Here is a 25546-nt window from a genome sequence, read left to right on the forward strand (position 1 = left end):
TCATATCTCCCCGCACTCTTCGTCTTTCTAGGGAATGCAAGTCAAGTTTCTTTAACCTATCCTGATATGGAAGGTTTCTAAGTCCCGGAATCATTTTCGTCATTCTTCGCTGCACCGACTCTAGTGAATTGATATCCATTCTATAATAAGGGCACCAGAACTGAACCGCATAATCGAGGTGCGGCCGACTAGCGCAAGATATAGTTGCAATAAGACCTCTGCACTCTTATTACTTACACTTCTAGATATAAAACCCAATACTCTGTTTGCCTTATTTCGATCATTAACGCACTGTTTTCTAGCCGTAGGTCCGGGCTTACAAGTACCCCTAGGTCTCTTTCACAAGTCGACTTCTCTAGGTTGATGTTGTTAAGGCTGTATACATTGACAGTATTTGTACTTCCAATATTAAGTACGCTGCACTTGCTGGTGTTGAATTTCATTTGCCATTTTTCAGACCACCCCTGCAGTTTATTTAGATCCTCCTGTAATGCATTTGCATCCTGCCCTGAATTAATCTGCCGCCCTATTTTGGTGTCATCCGCAAACTTGCTTATGTCACTGCTGATCCCAGTATCTAGATCGTTTATGTAGATTGTGAGCAAGAGTGGGCCTAGTACTGACCCCTGGGGAACCCCACTGGTTACACAACCCCACTCAGATTTAACACCATCTACGCTGACCCTCTGCGTTCTATCGGTGAGCCATGATTTTATACAATTTAAAACTTTCCCCTCGATACCATGAGCCTTAACTTTTCTCAGAAGCCTCTGATGCGGTACTCTGTCAAATGCTTTGCTAAAGTCTAAGTAAATAACATCGTATTTTCGTCATTATCTACTACCTCGAAGACTTTCCTAAAAAACGTCAGCAGATTTGTTTGACAAGATTTTCCCTTTGTAAACCCATGTTGAGAGTCGTAGATTAATTTGCAATTCTCTAGATGCGATCGGATGCTATCTGCTATAATTGATTCAAGAAATTTCCCCACTACTGACGTCAAACTGATCGGCCGGTAATTTGACGCTGATACGGAACGATACTTTTGACACACGGAACGATACTTTTGACACACGGAACGATACTTTTGACACATGGAACGATACTTTTGACACACGGAACTATACTTTTGACACATGAACGATACTTTTAACACACGGAACGATACTTTTGACACATGGAACTATACTTTTGACACACGGAACGATACTTTTGACACACGGAACTATACTTTTGACACACGGAACGATACTTTTGACACACGGAACGATACTTTTGACACACGGAACGATACTTTTGACACATGGAACGATACTTTTGACACACGGAACTATACTTTTGACACATGGAACGATACTTTTGACACACGGAACGATACTTTTGACACACGGAACGATACTTTTGACACACGGAACGATACTTTTGACACACATTGAACTATACTTTTGACACATGGAACTATACTCTTGACACACGGAACGATATGAAACGAAAGCACTAATTCAGTTTCACCCAAGAGAATTTAACAACAAAAACCACCACCACCACTACCACCAACACTCACCCACACAGTGTTTTGGCGTCACACTAAGTTGCTCCTCAATGTTAAACCAATGTCCCGTTTTTTTTACATTTGACTCGAGTCGTTTTTCCAGTCATACTTGGTCAGGTAAGTTACAAGAGCACTAAATACGACGTCTTTCCAAATAACAAGGTGTAGAGTTGACTGTGGGTGTATCAGTATGTGTAATTAGAGTGTACTGAAGGTGTACTGGAGGTACTCTGGTCATGCTTAGTTTCATCGAAGGTTTGAGGGCTTGAGGCGAGCTGAGATTACCCCCTTCGGAATAAATGGTTAGGCTGGGTGGGGTCGGGTTAGGTTTGGGTTGTGTCAGGTTGGGTTGGGTTAGGTTAGGTTAGGTTATGTTAGGTTAGGTTAGGTTAGGTTGGTTTGTGTCAGGTCAGGTTAGGTTGGGTTGTGTCAGGTTAGGTTGGGTTGGGTTAGCTTAGGTTAGGTTAGGTTAGTTTAGTTCGTTTTATGTTGGGTTAGTAAAGGTAAATGCATAAAAAATACATTAATACAATATACATACACAATACAGATATACATACACACAAACACAGTCACAAAATCCAAGACAGAGTCGATTTTTCTGGCGTGTCAAAGGAGATTTTCATTCCTTCATATCCACCAAGTATTTTCTCTAAGGCATCCCGGTGAAATGTGTCCTGCTTAACACTCTCTGGGAAGGACTCTGGCGGCAGGACAAATGAAGTCTTCTTAGCATTGGGCTCCGAGTATTGGCATTTGCATTTGTTATTTTGGTTGCAGTCGAGGAGGAGACAGAGAATATACCCGTGTGTGTGTGTCTCTGTGTGTGTGCGTCTCTGTGTGTGCGTGTGTGTGTACTGTATTAGTGTATGCCCTCTTTAGATTTATGCCATCGCCTTCAAAGGGGGGTTTAAACCATCATCCTCAAAGAATTAAACCACCCCTCCCACAAAGGTTTAACCATCCTGGCTATTTAAAACCCTCAACCACAACCACAAAACTCTGGGTAATTAGTGTACACCTCTCAACCAGGTGTTAAAACATAAAACAAACAAGAACACTTTTATTACATTACACTAATTGAGAATTCTTACCTCATTACCCGAAGGCCACATTATAATGGGATTAACTCTATGAAGCCTCCTGTGTGTGTGTGTGTTCTAATGTATACACTCAGATGACGATAGGATTTTCTTTCTTGGTCTTAGTTACTTTACGGGTCTTATGGTCCATTGAAGATAACGTGTAATGGTGAAGGCTATGAGTTTAACACCTATTTAGTAAACTCAGATCCTGTTAGACACCTCGGGAAAAAAAAATAACAATATTTAACATGTGGAATTTAACCAGACGGAAACAACAATAATATAATCTAAATGTTTTTTTTTTCCACTCTAAGTAACTCTCACTATAGAAACAAGTCCACACATATTTCCGGTGAGTAAAAGAAGTGACTTACGTGCTCATAGCGTGTAGGAAAAGACGTCATGTTAATTTTCTCCTTGAATCTGCATAAGGAATTGTGTGAAATTTCAAGAAGCGAGAGAGTGAGTGTGTGCAGCCTGAAGGAGGGGAGGGATGCCACACGTATGATGATTCAGTTCTCTCCCGCGCGGGTAAATGACTGACTGACTTATTATGTCTTGTAATTGAATCATTTTTCCCGTATTGTATCGTTTGGGAATTTTGTCTGTCTTGACTTGTTCTGTTTCTTCTGTCTGTCTATCTGTCACACTCACTCTCTCTCTCTCTCTCTCTCTCTCTCTCTCTCTCTCTCTCAACCATTTCTATTAACTCTTGAGCGCTATTTCCCAGTCCACCTCATCCTTTCCACCCTCTTCCCCCCTCTTTCTCCCCCCACTCCCCCTCTTCCCCCACTTCTCTTCCACTCTTCCCCTCTTTCACCCACCCACCTCCCCCCCTCCACCATACTCCAAATAGGCAATTCGTATTTCTACATGTAATTGGGATGAAGTAAATGGTAAAAATATCCTCCATTAACCCACAGTCGACTCAGTAGTATTCGCCACGAGTCTCTGTCAACACCTATATCACCCTAGCAACGTCCCACATCACTCTAGCAACGCCTCACACCACTCTAGTACCACCACATCACCCTAGCACCCCCCCACCCTAGTACCACCACATCACCCTAGCACCCCCCCACCCTAGTACCACCACATCACCCTACCACCACATCACCTACCCCCCACCCTAGTACCACCACATCACCCTAGCTCCACCACATCACCCTAACAACATCTAGAGTGAACTACGGGAAAATAGCGATGACATAAGGAGGTGAAATTATTGAGACAAGATTCTATTAATATCAATTTTTCTTTGAGTTTGTTCGTCCTGGTTACCTTGTGCTGTTAGATCACACCTGGTGGCTTAATGGCTGGTTATAATCCCCAGTGGTTGTGCTTGCTGCTCTGACTTTGGTTTTATCTTAAGGTACACACGCACACTAATCCTACTCTTCGTCCATTTAGTGATATGGACCAGAATCTACCAACGTTCATGTAAGCATTTCTCAAGAGTAATTATTGTCTTTGTCTAATGTTCATAAGACCTTCTCGTGTACCTTACGTGCGGTATTGTTCGTGTAACGGCGGACGTGAGTGGTGGATAGGTTTGCTATAGGTCATATAGGTTGGCTGTTTGGAGACACGGGTTACTGCAGGTGGTGTAGGAACACATTTCCCCAACGTGTACCTGACAGGTCGCTGCTGGCCGACCCTGGCTGCTGATGACGCTGGCCGCCAAAGAAAAAGTAAATACTGACTGACATTTTTTTTTCCTGAGTATCATGATGTTAATATTAAGTTTAATGTTATATAAGACAAAGGAGAGTAATCACAGTATTTGTTTATATATTATTGTGATAAAGAAAACCTTGCCTCGCACAACACTGCCACAGAAACACGTGTGTCTAAAACTTTGTAACAGTTAAAATACGAATGAAATTACGCACTGTCCACTAATTGCTGACACATCCGCTGTCCCTGCCCAGGGCGGGGTGGGGGAGGTGCTGTACCGGGTGGAGGGGGGCTGGGGCGCCCTCACTGTCGACTCTGAGGGAGGAGTCAGCCTGCGTCACGCGCTGGACCGCGAGGCTCCTGACGGCGCTATAGGTGTGGCCAAGATCGTGGGTGTGGACCGTGGGCGGCCGCCCCTCTCCGCCACCGCCACCCTCACCATCACCGTCACCGACGTCAACGACAGTCCGCCCGTCCTATTGCCGCCCACAGTCTTCCATGTGACGGAGGGCGCCGCCCCAACACTCCTTGGCTCCCTCACCGCCACCGACCACGACGTGTGGGCGCTGGGCCATGGCCCGCCCTTCAACCTCTCCCTGGCGCCCACCAACCCCGCCCATGTCCTCGCCCACATCAACATCAAGTTCGACCCTCGTGAGTACATAAAGTTTATTATTAATGTTTACCTTTAACACACACTTGTCCTCCACAACAAAACATTAATTTATGTCATTAACTGCCGGACTCACAACACTCGCCAAAAACTGGTAGATTTATACTGTAAAAGGCACTAATTACACCCCAGGTTACCTCCCCCTCTAACACTTGCCGTCACCTAGATTAAATTTCACAAATATTTTACCTGAAATTTTGACTCTGCCTGTTGTCCAGCCGCTGCCAAGATAATGTTATACCCCGCTAAGGTAAGATCATGGGTATACAACATAACTTTGTTTGTTTGTCCGTCCATTAGATTTGTGTGTGTGTGTGTGTGTCACTCTCCCTAGACAAGGTTTAACACAATATGTACCTTATCCCTAAGACCTGGACAGTGGACGGGGCGGGGCGGAGGTGTGGACGGTAGGCGCCGTGGACAGGGAGGAACACCGTCAGCTGCTGGTGGGGGTGTTGGTGGCTGACGCTGGGGGGATGGCCGCCACCCACACCGTCACCATCATCGTCGACGACATCAACGACAACCCCATGAAGCCCGCGGCCAAGACCGTCTACCTCTGGAAGACTCAGGTGTGTTAATTAACTTTACCAACAGGTGGAGGAAGGTTAGGTTAGGTTAGGTTAGGTTAATTTCAGTGTGAAATTTAATGATTTCTTGCGAATTTCTTAGATGAATAACCTAACCTAACCTAACCTAGCCAGTTAACCTCTAGGTCAGAACGGCCCTAGAAGTGTTGTTTTCTGTCGTTTATGATACACTGATTTGTTTACCTGTACTTCAACAGCTCCAGGATAAGAAACAAAACACTAACAAACAACATCAAAAACTCGCAAGGGACAAGAAATTAGTGAAGTATAACGAGAACTCTATTCAAGTGTCATTACAAATAATAACCAAAATCACAACTTTTTGGCCACAAATTCTTAATCAACAGGTTGAGTCGCACCTTACCTGAGGTAGTAAATAAGATAATGAATCACAGGCAATATACAAGACGCTCTGGGCCTGAACAAAACGAGTGACAGTACAATGTAAGATGACGATTTATTCATTATTTTATCATTTCTGGCTTCTTTGTTTTCATTGTCATAGCTCCCCGTCTCGCCCCGGCCTCCTGATACACACTCGTCTACACACTTGGTACCAGAGAAACGAAGGAACAAATACGTTAATATAAAGTTTGTGGTGATGGTTGTTGAGGTACACAGCTGCACCTTCCTATTACACTTTAATATTTGTGTCTTAATAACAAACTTGGGCGAGAGTTTCACCCTTTATTATGCAATCTGACAACAAGGAGCCGCCTCAACCTCCAAGTAATCTTAAAGTCGCTGAAAGTACTATTGATCTTATGGGTAACACTTTTGATAGAAGACAATAATAATATCATAAATGTAGAGCTGTTTATTTAAAGGTAAAAACATTATTAGTCTTGTTACCTCAGGTTCACACAGGTTGATTTCGAAACATTTATGGACAGACTAATGCATCAGTGTCTGCTGCTTCGGGATCACCAGTCTGAGTCTCGGGGTTCGTGGAGCAGCGACAGGACTATTACTTGTGACTGTACATTAAACAAGTGATTTACGTCATCTCTTGCTTCACTTTACTGAGGACTGTGTAGCTGTTGAACCTTCACCCGTGACACCCTGGCGTTACTCTCCTGCAGGGCGGGGGGTCGGAGGCGCCCCTAGGTCGGGTGTACGTGGAGGACCCCGACGACTGGGACCTGGCGGACAAGACCTTCAGCTGGCAAGGTTCTCCTCACCCGGTCTTCTCCCTCAACACCCAAACTGGTGACATCTTTGCCTCCAGCCAGGTCAGAGCCGGCAGGTAAGTCTCCCTCCCTCCCTCCCTCCCTCCCTCCCTCACCACCATTTTTTCCATCCGGAACATTTATATTTTCCTAGATAAGATAAGTACTTCCTTCCCTTCATCCACACACCTGTACACACCTCTACTCTCACACCTGACCCGAGGGATGATAAGTCCTCCTCTCTCATAACATTTATACTCGGGTGAACAAATAAAGTGACAAAAACCCATGTATAGTTTTCTTGTTGCGTTTACATAGGAGAGGACACCTAAGTTTACAGTTGGGGAGGTGAAGGCGGTCGAGTGCAGTGCCGACCATCCTGTCTCCTCTTGTACCGAAGGTTGATACAGTGTGTTGTATCCACAGCCACTAGGGGCAGCCAAGCCTTTGGGACCCACTTCCAGGTTTTAGCTCTATCCTCAGCTTTCCTGAACTAACTGATGATGGATGGTCTTCGCGTGTGAGAGATGTTTTGCCAGTGTGTCTGTTGGTCAGCCGCGTTACCTTCACAGGCACACAGCAGCACCCCCCCCACCCCCCCCCCGGCCCCAGGATGTGTGAGTGGAGGCAACATGTCTCCCAGTGCACCTTCAGGATCTATCACAACTGTCCCCCACACTGTGCCCCCACACTGTCCCCACACTGTGTCCCACACTATCCCCACACTGTGTCCTCCATACTATGTCCCCCACACTGTGTCCTCCATACTGTCCCCCACACTGTGTCCCCACACAGTGTCCCCCACACACTGTCCCCCCCACACTGTGTCCCCACAGTGTCCCCCACACAGTGTCCCCCACACAGTGTCCCCACACTGTGTCCCCCACACTGTGTCCCCCACAGTGTCACCCATACTATGTCACCCATACTATGTCCCCACACTGTGTGTCCCCACACAGTGTCCCCATACTATGTCCCCACACAGTGTCCCCACACAGTGTCCCCCATACCATGTACCCCACACTGTCCCCCACAGTGTCCCCCACACAGTGTCTCCCACACTGTGGTCAGAATATTTACGCTAAAACTTGTACAGTTACAAATGTTAACATAAAGGTGAACATAGACAGTAGTGCGATAGAGAGCAGTTGTCCCTCGACCACCGCCGCTCTGTGATATAACCATCACACCAGCAACAATCATCGCTAATATACATCATTTACATGTTAATATGGTGGAATTAAGCATATATATATATATATATATATATATATATATATATATATATATATATATATATATATATATATATATATATATATATATATATATATATATATATTTATTTATTTATTTATTTATTTATTTATTTATTTATTTATTTATTTATTTATTTATTTATATATATATATATATATATATATATATATATATATATATATATATATATATATATATATATATATATATATACTTATTTATTTATTTATTTATTTATTTATTTATTTATACAGATGCTTAATCCTCCCCTGACACAAATTAGATTTGTTCAGCCAAAAAGCAAAATTTAGTTTATGTTGTGTGAGGGACTGTGGAGCGGGGAGGCGGCTGGTGGACAAAGACAGCTACGGGGAGTGGTGCAACGCTCCTCTGTGGTACAGTGAATGTTTCTACCACCGTCTGTATGTTCGCCCATATTGCTTACAGGAAAACCCAGGAGTACTTGCTGATTCATTAATGTGTCTACTAGGAGCGATAAGGTCAGGTTCACGCGTGTAGGAGTCACTACCTAGTGTTCCTCTCTCTCTCTCTCTCTCTCTCTCTCTCTCTCTCTCTCTCTCTCACAAAGTCAGGGGAGGACTGTCAGAATAATATTAAATACATCAAGATAAAAATATAGTTCAAGAGAAAGTATTGACTGCAACACGGCGGTCCAACAAGACTGTACCGTACTGTACTCCCTGGGTGTAAATAACATTACTAATACAGACCAACCAATTTCACGGTGCGGCCACATTCTGCGTCCTTAATCTGAGTGAGCCTGACCTCTGATTGTTTCCATGATCTGAGTGACCCTGACCTCTGATTGTGTCCATGATCTGAGTGACCCTGACCTCTGATTGTGTCCATGATCTGAGTGGCCCTGACCTCTGATTGTGTCCATGATCTGAGGCCCTGACCTCTGATTGTGTCCATGATCTGAGTGACCCTGACCTCTGATTGTGTCCCTGAGTGGCCCTGACCTCTGATTGTGCTGAGTGGCCCTGACCTCTGATTGTGTCCATGATCTGAGTGGCCCTGACCTCTGATTGTGTCCATGATCTGAGTGACCCTGACCTCTCATTGTGTCCTTAATCTGAGTGAGCCTGACCTCTGATTGTTTCCATGATCTGAGTGACCCTGACCTCTGATTGTGTCCATGATCTGAGTGACCCTGACCTCTGATTGTGTCCATATCTGAGTGGCCCTGACCTCTGATTGTGTCCATGATCTGAGTGACCCTGACCTCTCATTGCGTTCTTGATCTGAGTGGCCCTGACCCTGACCTCTGTTGTGTCCATGATCTGAGTGGACCCTGACCTTTGCTTGTGTTCTTGATCTGAGTGACCCTGACCTCCGATTGTGTTCTTGATCTGAGTGACCCTGACCTCTTGTGTTCTTGATCTGAGTGGCCTTGACCTCTGCTTGTGTCCATGATCTGAGTGGCCCTGACCTCTGATTGTGTCCATGATCTGAGTGGCCCTGACCTCTGCTTGTATCCATGATCTGAGTGGCCCTGACCTCTGCATGTGTCCAAGATCTGAGTGGCCTTGACCTCTACTTGTGTCCATGATCTGAGTGGCCCTGACCTCTGATTGTGTCCATGATCTGAGTGGCCCTGACCTCTGCTTGTATCCATGATCTGAGTAACCCTGACCTCTGATTGTGTCCAGTAGTAATGATGACGATGAATGACGATGAATGATGATGATGATGATATAGACAATGATAATAACGATGATGATGATGATTACAGAACCAGACAAAATACAAAGAATTTTTTTCCTTCCACTCGTTGACTAAAAGTTGACTGAACGCTGTAAAAATCTTCGTCATCAGAAAACGTGAAAACACATTTGTCTTATACAATTGAATCGACAGTTCTCTCGTCTGCTGATATGAGGTTTGAGGAGAAGATGCCGTTGAGCTGCCGGAAACACGATGACAAATTTTAATATTATCACTCACAATATTTAACAGTTATATTGATGATCTATTTAGTAAAGTATTTGTTGTAAATAATTATTTCAACAATTGCTTTCAGTAATCGGTGATATAATTTTCTTAAACAGATGTAAAAAATATAACTCATACTTAGATTGTAAAAGGTTAAGACATTAATGCAATAAAAATCACAACATAACCTGTCTTTAGTGAAGGTATACAGGTATATTATATCTACGTGAACTGTAAATAATTCCTAAAACACCTTGATATTTTCCTCAACTAAACCAAGAGTTCCAATAATCTTCGTTCATCACTTAATACCTAAAATGTAATTAACGTTCAATGACTTTAGGAAAATATTATTCCTTATGAAACTTGCATGGCTTTGAAGTTCCCCCTCCTATCAACAGTGTATTAGTCAGTCGTGTTCATCTTTATTAGCCAGAGTTATGGTTCCTACTTGACGAGGAGTAAGAGGCAGTGTGTGTGTGTGTGTGTGTGTGTGTGTGTGTGTGTGTGTGTGTGTGTGTGTGTGTAGATTCGTCATGTATTCTCGTCACACACAAACACACACACACACACTCTTCTCGAACCACCTTGACGTGTGACAGTTCCTCGTGCCTGCTGTTGGTTCCTCTGTGAAGTTAACTCTTAAAGGTGTGTGTGTGTGTGTGTGCAGCCACACACAGGGGTGGTGAAATGCGTCAAAAGTGGCAGCATTATGTTAGTGTTAAGGTGCAGGCACTGCCTGCTCCCTCCCGCTTTCAGCTGCCGCCGCTGGCTAGCCCTCGTGGCGAACAGGGAAGCAACTTGCATAAATCTTCCCCTGCCAGTACACAGCCTCCGCACCATCAAGACTCCTGCTGTGCCTCCTCGTGGCAACACACGGTAACTGGGTGCCTCGTGGACCCAGGCTAGACCAGCAGGGGATCTCGGAGTAGCAGTGGGCCCCAGAGGGACGGCGCATAGGCCCACTAGTATGTGAACACGTCCTGGCGCCTACCAACCTTCGCCCTGCTGCCTTGTGGATTAACCTTGGCAGATACAAGTGTCGAATGGGATAATCTTAATACTGTTTTGACAAAAACCTGCAGAGAGACCCTCGGCCACATCAAAAGAACACACCAGGACTGGTTTGATGAAAATGACTCGGCAATCAAAGTACTCATTGAAGATAAACGTGCTGCTTTTACTGACTGGCAGAATAACCCTCAGTCTCGGACCAAAGCTAATACCTTCCGCAAGAAGAAAGCGGCAGCCCAGCGAGAACTCCACAATCTTAAGAACGACTGGCTTAAAAATAAATCATGTGAAGCACAAAAACTTGCAGATCAGCACAAGATGCACGAAATTTTCATTTCCCCTTAAACATTTTATGTCACTCGGGGTGCAGCCCCCTCCGCGCTGAAGTTCTCCTTCAGCACTGGAAAGAGCACTACCATTCATTGCTCAACCGAAACACCGATGTGGATGTCCTGACTACCCAGCAGGTCCCTCAGCATCCAGAGCTGACCCACCTCAGCTATCCTCCATCCCTGGATGAGGTAGCTACTGCCATCAAACAGATGGAAAATAACAAAGCCTCAGGGCTTCATGGAATCTCAGCCGTGGTGTATAAAGCAGGAGGACCTCTGCTTACCAGCCGTCTCCACTTTCTCCTGGAGAATATATGGGAAAAGAAGGTAATTCCCCAAGCTCTTAAAGACGCCTCCATTTTCAATATTTATAGGAACAAGGGAGATCGGTCAGACTGTAGCAACTACCGTGGGATCTCGCTGCTCTCCGTCGCTGGCAAGATTATCGCCCGAGTCCTCCTAAACAGACTTCCTCCTGAGGCGGAAAACTTCTTCCCAGAATCTCAATGTGGTTTTAGACCATCATATGGCACCACTGACATGATCTTTACTGCCCGCCAGATACAGGAAAAGTGCAGAGAACAGCGTCGTGACCTGTACATGACTTTCATCAACCTAGCCATGGCCTTCGACTCGGTCAACAGGGAAGCCCTCTGGTGGAACCTCAGCCGTTTTGGTGTCCACTAAAACTCATCGCCTTTGTGAGGCAACTCCACGGTGGCATGAACGGCGGTGTCCTGCACAACGGCACCCAGTCAGAGTTCTTCCCCATCCAAACAGGGCTTAAACAAGGGTGTGTACTGATACCAACTCTCTTTTCCATCGTCTTGGCTGCCTTTCTTACTCGTGCCAGTGCCAGTTTAGCCAGCGGGGTGAACATCGAGTACCGGGTGAAGGGGGGTCTTTTCAACATAAGACGACTCCAGGAAAGAACAGAGGTGTCAGCAGTTTCCATTACTGAACTTCAGTTTGCAGACGACCTCACTCTTGTTGCTCACACTGAACACGACCTACAGGAGATCCTGAACACCTACGCAGACGTGTATGCACACTTCGGCCTTGAGGTGAATGTACATACGACTCAGACTCTCTTTCAACCTGCCCCTGGTTCAGACACACCTCCACCATCCATCCAGCTTAACGGTACTACCCTCTCTAATGTTACCCACTTTCGGTATCTCGGCTCCCACCTGTCCACCACGGCAGACATCGATGAGAGATTCAGCATCGGATCAGATGTGCATCTCAAGCCTTTGGCAAACTCCGAAATAATGTCTTCTGCTGTAGGGAGCTGAAATTATCTACAGTATTCTTGCTGACACCAACTGTAGGAGCATCGAGGCTACCATTATCCAGGAACAACTACGTTGGACTGGCCATGTTACCCGCATGGATGACAGTAGACTGCCAAAGTAGCTACTTTACAGTGCCCTAACGAATAGTAAACGTAGCGCCGGCGGGCAATTGAAAAGGTATAAGGATAGTCTTAAAACAAACCTAAAAAAGTGACAAATCGACCCCCACACCTGGGAGTCGATTACTCCACATCGTAACGCTTGGAGGAGCACCGCACGAGAAGGTGTGTATGTTTTCGAGTTATACCGATTGCAACCCGAGGCAGACAAGCGCCAACGCCGGAAAGACACTGCCACCACCCCTCCCGCAGTAGATGGAGCCCTCCACATGTGCAACGAATGTGAACGACGCTGACGGTCCCGTATCGGCCTCTTTAGTCACCTCAAAACTCACCAACGAAGGTGACATCCCTAATATCATTGTTTCACAGCTGGATGATCGTCATACTCGATTCCGAGTGACAGCAAAGTAGTAGTGTGTGTGTGTGTGTGTGTGTGTGTGTGTGTGTGTGTGTGTGTGTGTGTGAGAGAGAGAGAGAGAGAGAGCCCGCCCATAAGCCAGGTGAGTGTGACTCTTACAGGTATGAGCTACAGTTTACGGTGAGCGACCATCTGTGGGGACAGCGAGACGTGGCGGCCAATGTGACGGTGACGGTGAAGGTGCTGACTCCTGATGCCCTCGCCCACGCCGCCCCCGTCACCCTCACGCCCACCACGCCCGCCCACCTCACCCGGGGATGGACGCCAGAGGTGAGAGTCCTGTGTTAATTAGACTAAAGTTGTTGATAATGTAACTTGTCTCTTATGATGTTTTTGTTCGTGTTTATTTATTCCAATAGTGAACAGTGTCAACAATACATACAGTACATCGTTTTGTGTTTGTTGTGGTGGTGAGCAGCACGGCGGGGGCGGGCTGGGACGGGTGATACAGGGTGTGTTGCGGGTGGTGGGGGAGGCCGCCCATACAGTAGAAGTGGTCAGTGTCTACACCCACCCAGACCCCACCCACCTAGATGACGCCCACCTAGACCACAACGACGCTGGCCACACCCACCCTTACCATACTCCCGGATCTGCTAGCATCTTTACCAACACGCCCACACGCTCACAACATTGGATGACCCACGCCCCCTCAGCCTGTGTGTGGGTGAACGTGAGGGAAAGTCAGGGAGGCTTCATGGACCCCATTAAGTTACAGGGTCTTCTAGCATTACGTTCACACCAGGTCAGTCCGTCTCACTAAACACAGGAACCAAACCAGGATATTGCCTTAGTGTCCGGTGGGCTGGAAACCTTAATAATAAGCAACACGGGAATATAATACGGGTCACCCCATCTCACTTTGACATACACAGAGGCAATATGTCCTAAGTTATGAGGGAAGCTACTCAAGTTCCTCAATATCAAGTTATCGACTCAATGAACTAAATAATAAATTGAGTTTGTCACATCAACATTAGAATGAAGTTTGATTAATGATAACAAGTAGTGACGTAGATAATAACATGACGAGTTAAAGATGTTGTTAGTTTAGCCCCGTGTGTGACAACAAAGTATTAAGAGGTTCTGTTATTGTAAGAGTTTGGCTCATCAGTCTTACTCACTCGTGTGTTAACTGGAAGCGCTCGGGTAAATAGAATTCAATTATTTTTTCCTCAAATGCCAAAACTTTATATCAAACATGAAATTTAAGGAAGGAATAAAATTAATATATTCCTGGATAAACATTAATCTCGAGTTTGATTGAGAATTACAACTAATATTGTAAGTTTTCTTGTACACTGATAACTGATATACTAGGTTAGGTTAGGTTAGGTTAGGTTAGGTTAGGTTAGGGTGGTTAGGTTAGGTTAGGCTAGGGTGGTTAACCAAAAAGTGTAAACTTGTGGGCAATTTTTAGGTGATCCCAAAACTATAGAAATCAATTGAATTTAATAACTGAATGCATACACTAAATAGTAAAGGATATAAATTCGATAACAACTTCAAGACCACTGTACTATATAAATATTTTCCCTGCCGTATCTCTCCCCTCTCCCGCCCCTTTCCCCCCCCCCGCCCCTTTCCCCCCCTTTCTCTCGTCCCTCCCTTTTCCTCCCTCTCGCCCCTATTCCACCCCCCCACTTCCCTCCTCCCCCTTCTCCCTCTCCCCTTCTCCCCTCTTTTCTCCCCTCTCCCCCTCTTCCTCCCCTCTTCCCCCCACTCACCGTTGATTACAGGTAGAGGCGGCGACCAACCTAACAGTGGTAGCGGAGGCCCCGTCGTCAGGAGGGTCTGGTGGAGGTGCGACCAACACCCAACACTACCTGACCTTCCCGTCCCTCCTCCACGACGGCGGCCCACCTGACCCCTCCTCCGCCGCCTACAGGGCCTCCACAACCCTCCCGCTACAGGTAATTTACACATCCAGTTCATTCGGTCATATGGAGAAGTTAATTAAGTCGTGTAGAGAGAAGGTTGACCAAGGTTGACCTGGCTTTGTTGAGGGAAGGAGGTCAGGTTATTAGAGGGGGAAGTTATTAATTAAGGTGTTTTAAAAGGTAATGTTATGTATTTAGTATTAATGAGAGGAAAAGATACGTGGGGGGGAATATTAGATGTATGTATGTATGTATGTATGTATGTATGTATGTATATGTATGTATGTATGTATGTATGTATGTATGTGGCGACCTATGGAGTAATGGTCAGCATCTTCGCCTCGCAAGCGAACGGACCCGGGTTCGATCCCCGGGCAGGGTGAAACTATGGGCAACTTTCTTAACGCCATTTGCCTCTGTCTACCCAGCAGTAATTAGGGGACCTGGATGTTAGCCAGTGCAGTTGGCGAGTTGTCCGGTCTTCTTGGACTATTCCGTGACACTGGGTCATGCTACTCGTTAACTCGGGGTGTGGTTGTTGTGTTGGCGACAGCTTCTACACCTTAAACAAATTCACCCTTAGGTGGTCCTTGGGCCGGCCATCCTCGTTACACGAGGGGCAACCATACATGTATGTATGTATGTAACCTCGCACCTGGACCCACTAAACCATCTTCTTTGCAGGTAGTGGACATAAACTCCACCTCGTTAGTAACCCCACGCCTCACCCGCGCCCACGTCTGCTACGCCCATGACCTGGAGACGTGCACGCCCACCTCCTGTCTAAACGGCGGGCGCTGCGTCGGCTCCCTCACCGGCAACAGGTGGCGTGTCGACAAGTATTTAGTTATTGTTTCGGAGTGGGATTATGTGGTGTAAATTGGTGGCGTTGAAGAGCAGTTGTTGTATTGTAAACGACCTGAATGTTTCCAGGAGAGAGAGAGAGAGAGAGAGAGCGTGAGAGAGAGAGAGGAAGGGAGGAAGAACGATAGAGAGAAGGAAAGTGATTGAGAGCGAGAAACACAGAGAAAGAGGGAGCAAGAGAGATAAAGGGAGAACGATAGAGAGCGAGAGACTAGCGCCCGTATTATTAAACAATATCTTCCCTTGAAGAGGGTCGTCGTGTTTCAACTGTACTGTGGTGTCCCTCAGGACTCATTTAGTTTAAAACTCGGGTTGAAACACGACGACCCACTTCAAGGGAGGATGTTGTTTAATAATACGGGCGTGAGACAAAGACAGAGAGAGAGAGAGAGAGAGAGAGAGAGAGAGAGAGACGCCCAATTACAACACAACAAACATTTCCTTAATTGTTCACTGGACAACTTCTCGACGTGTTTACGGGAACAACTTGACTCCCCATTATTTGTTAGTGTGACGCTGATGACGTGTATGTATGTATGTATGTATGTATGTATGTATGTATGTATGTATGTATGTATGTATGTATGTATGTATGTATGTATGTATGGGGGAGTGTGTAATTACTTTTTACTTCCAGCTTGTATATACACATATACAGGTAAGAACGTGTGTGTATATTTAACATGAACTTGTATTAACGCTGTGTATAATATGTCTTAAGGATATATATTGTACTTGAGAGGGGCCTGTGTACCTGACGAAGGTGTGTGTGCAGGTGTGTGTGTCCTGGGGGGTCGTGGGGGGCGCGGTGTAAGGTGCTGGGCAGGACCTTCTCTGGCGCGGGGTGGGCGTGGGTGAGGCCTCTCCCTTCCTGCCTCCCCACTACTATATCTCTCAAACTCCTCACACGCCGCCCACACGCCCTCCTCCTCTACTCCGGCCCCTTAGCGCCCGCCCCACCACTCCCTAACCTCCCGACTACGCCAATGTTGGCTCTGCAAGTGTGGCGTGGGCGGCCTCAGCTGTTGCTGGAGGGAGGCGCTGGGGCGGTCAAGCTGGAGGTTAACACTACAGTCAACGACGGTGACTGGCACACCCTCCACCTCTACCTCCACCCTCACGTGAGTTAACTGTTGTAGACTGTCACACCAGCCACTTCCACCCTCACGTGAGTTAACTGTTGTAGACTGTCACACCAGCCACCTCCACCCTCACGTGAGTTAACTGTTGTAGACTGTCACACCAGCCACCTCCACCCTCACGTGAGTTAACTGGTGTAGACTGTCACACCAGCCACCTCCACCCTCACGTGAGTTAACTGTTGTAGACTGTCACACCAGCCACCTCCACCTTCACGTGAGTTAACTGTTGTAGACTGTCACACCAGCCACCTCCACCCTCACGTGAGTTAACTGGTGTAGACTGTCACACCAGTCACTTCCACCCTCACGTGAGTTAACTGGTGTCACCTCCACCCTCACGTGTTAACACCCTCACGTGAGTTAACTGGTGTAGACTGTCACACCAGCCACCTCCACCCTCACGTGAGTTAACTGGTGTAGACTGTCACACCAGTCACCTCCACCCTCACGTGAGTTAACTGGTGTAGACTGTCACACCAGTCACTTCCCCCACGTGAGTTAACTGGTATAGACTGTCACCAGCCACCTCCACCCTCACGTGAGTTAACTGTTGTAGACTGTCACAGCCACCTCCACCCTCACGTGAGTTAACTGTTGTAGACTGTCACACCAGCCACCTCCACCCTCACGTGAGTTAACTGGTGTAGACTGTCACACCAGTCACCTCCACCCTCACGTGAGTTAACTGGTATAGACTGTCACACCAGTCACCTCCACCCTCACGTGAGTTAACTGGTGTAGACTGTCACACCAGTCACTTCCACCCTCACGTGAGTTAACTGGTATAGACTGTCACACCAGCCACCTCCACCCTCACGTGAGTTAACTGGTATAGACCGTCACACCAGCCACCTCCACCCTCACGTGAGTTAACTGTTGTAGACTGTCACACCAGCCACCTCCACCCTCACGTGAGTTAACTGTTGTAGACTGTCACACCAGCCACCTCCACCCTCACGTGAGTAACTCGTCCTCTTCACAAACTTTACATCTGTGTTTAGAATTTCAAACAAGTTGGTGGGGCGGCGTGGGTGAAGCTGCCTGGTGACACAGTGTTCCCTCATACCTGTTGCTTCCTGTCCTCTCATAGTGTTACGCTCCTGGTGTTTCTTTATTAATTTCTGAACAAGTTTCTGGAGCAGTAATGCGTTTGTGGTCTTGTTATTGTTCAGTAACCTTGAATATGTAATTTGATAATACTCAGATACAAGTAACTTTAGAGTCGACCAGAATAAAGACGATATTGTTGGTGCAGGGTGTGGCCCTGATGGTGGACGTGTGTGGTCACAGCCGCGGGTGGGACAACGACACACTCGACGACTCTGACTGTGTGGCGCGGGCATCCTGGCCCAACCCTGAGGGCGTGGGGGCGTGGATAGGCTCCGGTCCCCTCCAAGTGGGTGGGTTGGCCCACACAGCCCCCAGCCCCGCCCACCATGGATGGAGTGAGGCGCCCACACCGCGCCCACTAGATGGCTGCGTCTCTCACCTCACAGTCAATAGTCAGGTGAGGTTATGACCGGTGAGGCTGCTGCTTGAGTGTAATGACTGATGTTAGCACGAGTGTGGCAGACGGTGCGCCAACTGACTGTCCCGTAGCTTTGTTACAGCTGGTGGACCTGGGGGAGCCCGCCTACAGCCTGGGTAGTGAGGGCGGCTGTCACCTACAGGAGGCAGCGTGCCCGGGCAGTTGTGGTCACCGAGGCCAGTGTGTGGGCGGTCTGAACCACCCTGATTGTGAGTGTGAGCCAGGGTGGGCGGGCCCCTCCTGTGCCTCGCCCACCGTGCCCGCCACTTTAGGGTCGGCGTCCTATGTTAGGCTCACGCTGTCCTTCATACCGGGGCCGCGGGTGGTGACGGCACAACTGAGGCTGAGGACCCGCGGCGCCCGTCACGGCCTTCTGCTGCACCTGGCCACACAACAACAACTGACGGCGTTAACGATACACGTATGTTACTCTCTTGTCTCAAGTATTTGAATGAATAACTTCAGCTGGTCTGAAAATCCTGTAATGATTTTCCCTTCGATTTCTCTGTTACAGCTGCGGGCAGGTGTCGTGTGTGCGTCAGTCACGGGGGTGGCAAGGGTGGCCTGTGTGGAGGGGCGGCCGGTGGGTGACGGCGCCTGGCACACCATCAGGGCTGAGCGTCACGGACACAACCTGGTGGTGAGCGTGGACGACGGTGATGGCTGGCGACGTAATGAGTCTCTCGTGTCTCTGGAACAACCTGACGAAGAAGGGGACGTAAGGGAGTCACCCGTGCCCCTGGACCTTGGTCAGAATGAAGGAGTGACTGTGGGAGGTCTGCCAGAGTTGGTGGGCGTGAACATCGTCAACGTTTTAGATGACCTGCAGGAGAGTGAGTGCCAGTTGTTGTCGCCGTCACTGTGTACAGTTTGGTCACTACCAAGTTAAGTGTTCACGTCCTGTGTCTCTCGACGCTTTATTTCGCACACAGGCATTATGATTTTTCTATTGAAACTTTCACACACACACACACACACACACACACACACACACACACTTAGCCTTATATGCGCCACTTTAAGAGATCCCCCTCTGTCGTGCGTCAGGTTGTATTGACGACGTGCGAGTATCGGGTCGCCAGCTGCCGCTGCCGCCTGCCGTGAATGGCACCAGCTGGGGGCAAGTGACCACCTGGCAGAATGTAGAATCTGGCTGTAATGCCTCGGACGCTTGCCTCAATACCACCTGTGACGCCCCCCTCTCCTGTGTGTCCACCTGGGGCGCCACCACCTGCAGGTAAGTCTCGTCTCCAGCTGAGCTGTGTATAACACTGATATGTCACCAGCTGTGTATAACACTCACATGATCTAGTGATGTGTGAGTGTGGTAATAACACTACTGTTCATCAGCTGTGGTTCAGGGAGACAGCTGGTGGGCCGCAGCTGTCAGGACCTGGACGAGTGTGTGTGGCGGCCATGTCTACACGGTGGCACCTGCTACAATCTGCGGCCCGGGTTCCAGTGTGTATGTGGCCCGGGTCACGCTGGTGACCACTGCCAGTGGAACAACCTGGCCACCGCGGGCCACCCACTTACCGCCCCCGTGGCCATCGCTACTGTCGCAGTCTCTCTCCTCCTCCTGGGTCAGTGATCTCTCAATATACTCACACACACACACACACACACACACACACACACACACCCATTCATTCTGCATTTTAAAACAACACATATAAACTTAATATTCATTGTATAAATAAATAATATAACTCGTATACAGACATAATTTGTTCTGCTTTACGACACATACTCTTCTCCCCGTCAGTGGTGGTGGGTGTGGTGCTCTCCGTCAGGCTCCGTCGTCAGTGGTTCACCAGGGGGCCTCGAGCACGGCAGGGGGAGGCGGGGGGGCAGGAGGGCACCGTACTGGAGATGAAGGACGGTGTGGAGAGTGACGCTCAGGTGCTACAGGCGGATCATCACCAGGCCCTTCTACACTGCCTCAGACTGCCGCTTCCACACCACCACACCTCCTCCTCCTCCCAAGACAAAGGTGTTATGTGTGTTTATGTTGATTATATTCGGAATTATTATTGTGGTTGTCATTATTATTATTAGTGGTAGTAGTGGTAGTTGTAGTGGCTCAGCTCGGGTGTCTACTATTGTATTTAGGTAATATAATGGTGGCGAAGGTGTAGTAACGGTAGTAGCCGTAGTATCAACATCATTATTATCATTCTAATTACTACCTTTTTTTTTGTTAAACCATAATATAAATTATCATCGTTAAAGGGTTAAAGCTAAACCATCATCCACTAAAGGTTAATGTTTATTCTCTGTGATTCTTGTCAACAGAGGAAAGTGTCCCAGTAAGTCACAACACACCCTACACTGGTGACGCCCCAGTTACTACTAGTGTACCGGTAACAACTATTGTCCCGGTTAGTGTGGGCGTGCCGATGACAGCCAGTGTACGGGTGAGAGTGACTGCAGGCGTGGTAGGCCTCGACCCTTTGCCAGCCAAGGACGACCTCAGAGCTTACGCCTACGAGGGTGATGGTTCCTCTGCCGGATCTCTATCGTCTGCCTTATCAGGTCTGTATAGCCAAAGTCTAATTAAACTAAGTCGACCACTTCCAGTCGAAAATTCGTCCTTCGCCGCTCATGACATCATAAGGTCGGCGGGCCAGGAGGTGCCCTAGTGTAGGACTTCAGTCAGCAGTTGGCCTTTGTGATGTGAAGGTCTATGACACTGCCTGATAAATGCTCCGTATTTAGATGCATATCAAATAACAGACTACAGTACATGATAAAAGTTTGAGATTTCATCATTTTCTAAAGGATGAAAAATAGAAAAAAGTGGATTTATTGTGTATGCAACAATAATATAGTGTGCAACAGGAGGCAGGGCAATAGTCGAGAGCCACTGGCAGGTTTAAATTTAAATTCCCTAAAGTCTAAAGTTCAACTAGGCAACCAGATGTGGCCATATTGATAAAGTGAAAACCTCTACTTGAATTCACTGATTTACTGTATTACCTTGGGGGGTGGGGGGGGAAAGGCTGATAATTATAATCATTAAAAAAATATATTTTCTTTAAATATTTTATTTAATTATTGTATTCCTTCTGTACCCCCAGTAAATAGCTAGTCTATATGCCTATGATTGTTTAATTGTTTTTACACCGACATTGGCAAAAAATCATGAGTATAAATAATAATAAAGAGGAAGATGAAGATTATTTATAGTAATTATAATATTTTTTTAATAATAGGAATATCATAAAAATAATTATTACATGGGAAGTTCAAGTGGCTGACTGAAAGACGGTGTGTTAAAGAGTGAGAAAATCAGGAAATATGGCAAGAATATCTTCTAATACAGTGGGGCGGCCTCATTCATGATAATATACAAGTCCTCCCTTACTACCGTTTTCTTCGACTATGACCAATGATGTCACATAATTAGCTCCGCCTCATAAGAACATAAGAATGGAGGAAACTGCAGCGGGCCTATTGACGCCATACTGGGCAGTCCCATTTACACCCAACCCCTATTGCTCATATATCCATCCAACCTATGTTTGAAGCTATCCAGCGTATTTGAGTCAATGGTGTTTAGTAAATTGTTCCATTCGTCCACTACTCTATTTCCAAACCAATGTTTACCTATTTCGCGCCTAAATCTAAATTTGTCTAATTTAAAACCATTGTTACGAGTTCGCTCCTGGTTGGATAGTTTGAGTACCTTTGTAATGTCCCCTTTGTTTAGCCCTGACTTCCATTTATACACCTCTATACGTCTCTCTCGGTTGACTTGGTATAACTAGACTGTGTGTATAGCCAGATGGTGTTATGGTCAGGTCAAGGTCCTTGTTCTTACCTTAAAGCTGTGGTGTTTATTTGGAAATCCAGCAGACCCCACCCACCCCCACCACCCACCCCACCCACCCCCACCCCCACCTCCCCACCTCCCCACCCCCAAAAAGACTCGCCAGAAATCCACGAATCATTAACGCAAATTAACAAGATCTGACATTGGTTAAATTATTCTGAATTATTGTCACAATTTCCCTCACTTCCGAATTACCTCTCATGTAACGGCAGCCGATCTCTCTCATTCTATTTCACTAGTTATCATTTGTTGCGTTATTTATCATTCTCCTTCATGACTATTTTTATTTACATCTTTATATATTTACGTATTTTTATAGGTATATATACTATTTATTACAACTTATATCATGGTTCATATTTTATGGCATTTAGAGATCCCCATACTCGTACAGGTCAAAACTATACAGTCATCACTTCTTCACGCTGTTCCCTCACGCTGTGGTTATATCTCTCCCCGATAGGTTTACGGGAGGAGCAATTTGACACAGAAAACATCCAGTCATTAGCACCTGAATTCCTAGAAGTAATGGACCTATTGAGGAACTTACCTGAAGCCACCAAGTCTCCCTCACTCCTACCTAAACTCAAGGAGCAGAAGGCGAGGAGAAGGAGGAGTTCGGTCGAGTCCACAGTGAGTTTAGTTGCCGCCACACAGTGTAGGTCACCACACGGGACGAGGAACAAGATCTCTTCTATAGTGAAAAGGAAATTTGGTTCCTCGCCTGTTAGTACCAAGACGGCTAATGCTGCTACTGCCTCTACTGCCTCTACTGCCTCTACTGCCTCTCCCAAACATGTTGCTTCGACTGCTGATGAGGAACGGACGACGGTGTGAGGTGTCTGTCTGTCTATCTATCTGTCTGTCTGTCTGTCTGTGTATGTCTGTGTGTGTGTTGTCTGTGTATGTATGTCTGTCTGCTTGTTTGTTTGTTAGTTTGCGCGTGTGTGTGTGTGTATGTTTTTGTGTGCGTGTCTGTTTGTGTGTGTATGTGTCTGTCTAACGATCAAATATTTTTATTGTGTTCTCATTTCAAGATATGAACACAACTATTGATACATGTGAACTTACCTTTTATCATTCCCTAAAAAAAAAAAATGTGACGTGAGATGGACAATGGAGGCAGCAGTGTGCGTATCGATTAATACCCAATAACAGTGACCAATCACCAGTCAATTACCAGTTATACAGACAGCGACAGTCATTATGTATTCCTCAGAGATAAATTTCACTTTTCATGAGACATTCAACAGGTGAGAAATGATGACTTTAATTCTCATCTTTAAATCTCACTCATGTGTGTGTTGAACTAAGGCTGTGAAATTCCTGTTTGGCCCCGAGTCATTATTAAGAAGTCTATGTGATTCATTTGTCTTCTGGCATGAGGATGAGAAGCAGCGTAAAAAATACAAAATAATAAATAATCTCGGTATTTTCTACTTTTATAGAGTCTATATTATACATTTAAATAATAAAGTGTTTGTTATTATGACTATTGTGTTTTATTCATTCGCCTTGTGTTAAAAGTACGTGGATACACTGTTTATTTTATTCTCCCAATTCTCCCTTTCTTCTCCTCTCCCTTTATCAACCCTACTCTCCCTCCGTCCTTCCCTTTCTTTTCTTCTCCCTTTATCAACCCTATTCTCCCTTCATTCTCCTCTCCCTCCCTTCTTTCCTTCATCTGTTTTCCCTTAATCAAACCCCAGACAAATGTTTGCGGATGATGCCAAGTTATTCAGGTAAGTTGAGAATCTAAACAGACTGTGAAGACGCCCCGCCCCGCCTCTCACTAAAATAGGTAACGAAGATATTATGTATGCAGATGACATCACTCAAATAACAACACATCAAAGAAAGTCACGAGCGTTACAGGTCGACAGCACCAGGCGGGAATTAGAAAGGGTAAATAATTACGAAAAACAATGGAAAATCCAAACCAGTCTCCCGAAATTCACAGTGATACCCTTATGCAGAAGGAAACCCCATCCATTAGTAACCAATAATGCCCAGATAGAATACAAAAGCAGAGGAACCCTCCTGGGCCTGCATATATCCACGACAGGTTACTCCCATCATGTCCACACCAGGAAGGAAAAGGCAAGAAGAGAGCTGAGAAAACTATACCGCTTTAAAGCGCTTCCTGAGAAAATAAAACTCCGCCTGGTGACATCATTCATCACACCGATATTAACTTATCCAGCAGTACCTCTTCATACTATGAGCACCACTCAAATATTAAAATTACAGGTGGTCCAAAATGAAGCCCTAAGATTCGTCACGGGTGAAAGATACCCCTTCACCAGAACCACAGCCGAGATACATAGAGACCTGAGAATGAAACCCATCAACCAGCAGCTGCACACCCTGGCCAGCAGAATCTGGCAAAAGATAGAACGATCAGAGCAAGAACTCCTTCACAGACTCCCACCAGATAACGACAACAACCATACATGGTTCCCAAAAAGTTACCAAATCTCAAAAGGCCCATTACCACCCCCGATCTACACGGCCAGGCAATAGACAACCTCCCTAAACCAGCATCCGCCAGTAGGGTCGGCGGAATATGAAATAAGGCCCTTAAAACACCCATATATGGGACAGGGTAGGATGTCTAGTGCCTGTACCGACAGACAATAACTAACCCATGACACAACCCTAACACACTATTAGCTTAGCTAGGCGGTCAGCCCGCCCTCTCTTACCTCCTCCTAAATTTATTCAATTTCCGAACTATAACTTCCTTCCCCCACCTCTAATCTTCTTTCACCCCATCTTTCTCTACCAAAATAAAAAAAAAAAAAGGCTGCAGAAGGATCTCTCTGAGCTTCAAGAATGGTCGAAGAAATGGCTGCTAAGATTCAATGTCACGAAGTATAAGAGGATGTACCTGGATCGTACTTACGGTAAGGAGGCGTATCACATGTCCCAACGGGACGGAGAAACTGCATTAATAGATAACAAATGCGAAAAAGACCTGGGTGTGTATGTTGACAATGAACTGAAGTTCTCGGGCCATTGTGAGAAGAAGGTGAACTAAACAACTAAAAAATTGGGTCTTATAAGAAGGTCGTAACGATCTTCAAGAGTGAGGTGCTTCCCCCACCTGGAGTACTGTCTGGTCCCCAAGATATGCTAGGGACCTCAGTTGATT

At 46.3% G+C, this 25546-nt stretch overlaps 1 protein-coding gene across 1 annotated transcript in view; it reads left to right on the forward strand.

Annotated features, from left to right (window-relative positions):
- The window catches only part of LOC121867545 (putative neural-cadherin 2), a 131107-nt gene extending 107805 nt beyond the window's left edge, over positions 1 to 23302 (forward strand). Inside the window, exons 11-26 of the mRNA XM_042367550.1 lie at positions 4569 to 4968; positions 5357 to 5559; positions 6660 to 6823; positions 13245 to 13413; positions 13562 to 13888; positions 14883 to 15056; positions 15708 to 15847; positions 16663 to 17008; positions 18285 to 18536; positions 18640 to 18978; positions 19072 to 19390; positions 19605 to 19794; positions 19908 to 20140; positions 20323 to 20550; positions 20853 to 21092; positions 22856 to 23302. Coding sequence (XP_042223484.1) covers positions 4569 to 4968; positions 5357 to 5559; positions 6660 to 6823; positions 13245 to 13413; positions 13562 to 13888; positions 14883 to 15056; positions 15708 to 15847; positions 16663 to 17008; positions 18285 to 18536; positions 18640 to 18978; positions 19072 to 19390; positions 19605 to 19794; positions 19908 to 20140; positions 20323 to 20550; positions 20853 to 21092; positions 22856 to 23229 — 4098 coding nt within the window. The 3' untranslated portion in view covers positions 23230 to 23302. The remainder of the gene's footprint in view (positions 1 to 4568; positions 4969 to 5356; positions 5560 to 6659; positions 6824 to 13244; positions 13414 to 13561; positions 13889 to 14882; positions 15057 to 15707; positions 15848 to 16662; positions 17009 to 18284; positions 18537 to 18639; positions 18979 to 19071; positions 19391 to 19604; positions 19795 to 19907; positions 20141 to 20322; positions 20551 to 20852; positions 21093 to 22855) is intronic.
- Positions 23303 to 25546: the final 2244 nt, after the last annotated feature.

Source organism: Homarus americanus, unplaced genomic scaffold, assembly GCF_018991925.1.
Source record: "Homarus americanus isolate GMGI-L3 unplaced genomic scaffold, GMGI_Hamer_2.0 scaffold23598, whole genome shotgun sequence".
Lineage (NCBI taxonomy): Eukaryota > Metazoa > Arthropoda > Malacostraca > Decapoda > Nephropidae > Homarus > Homarus americanus.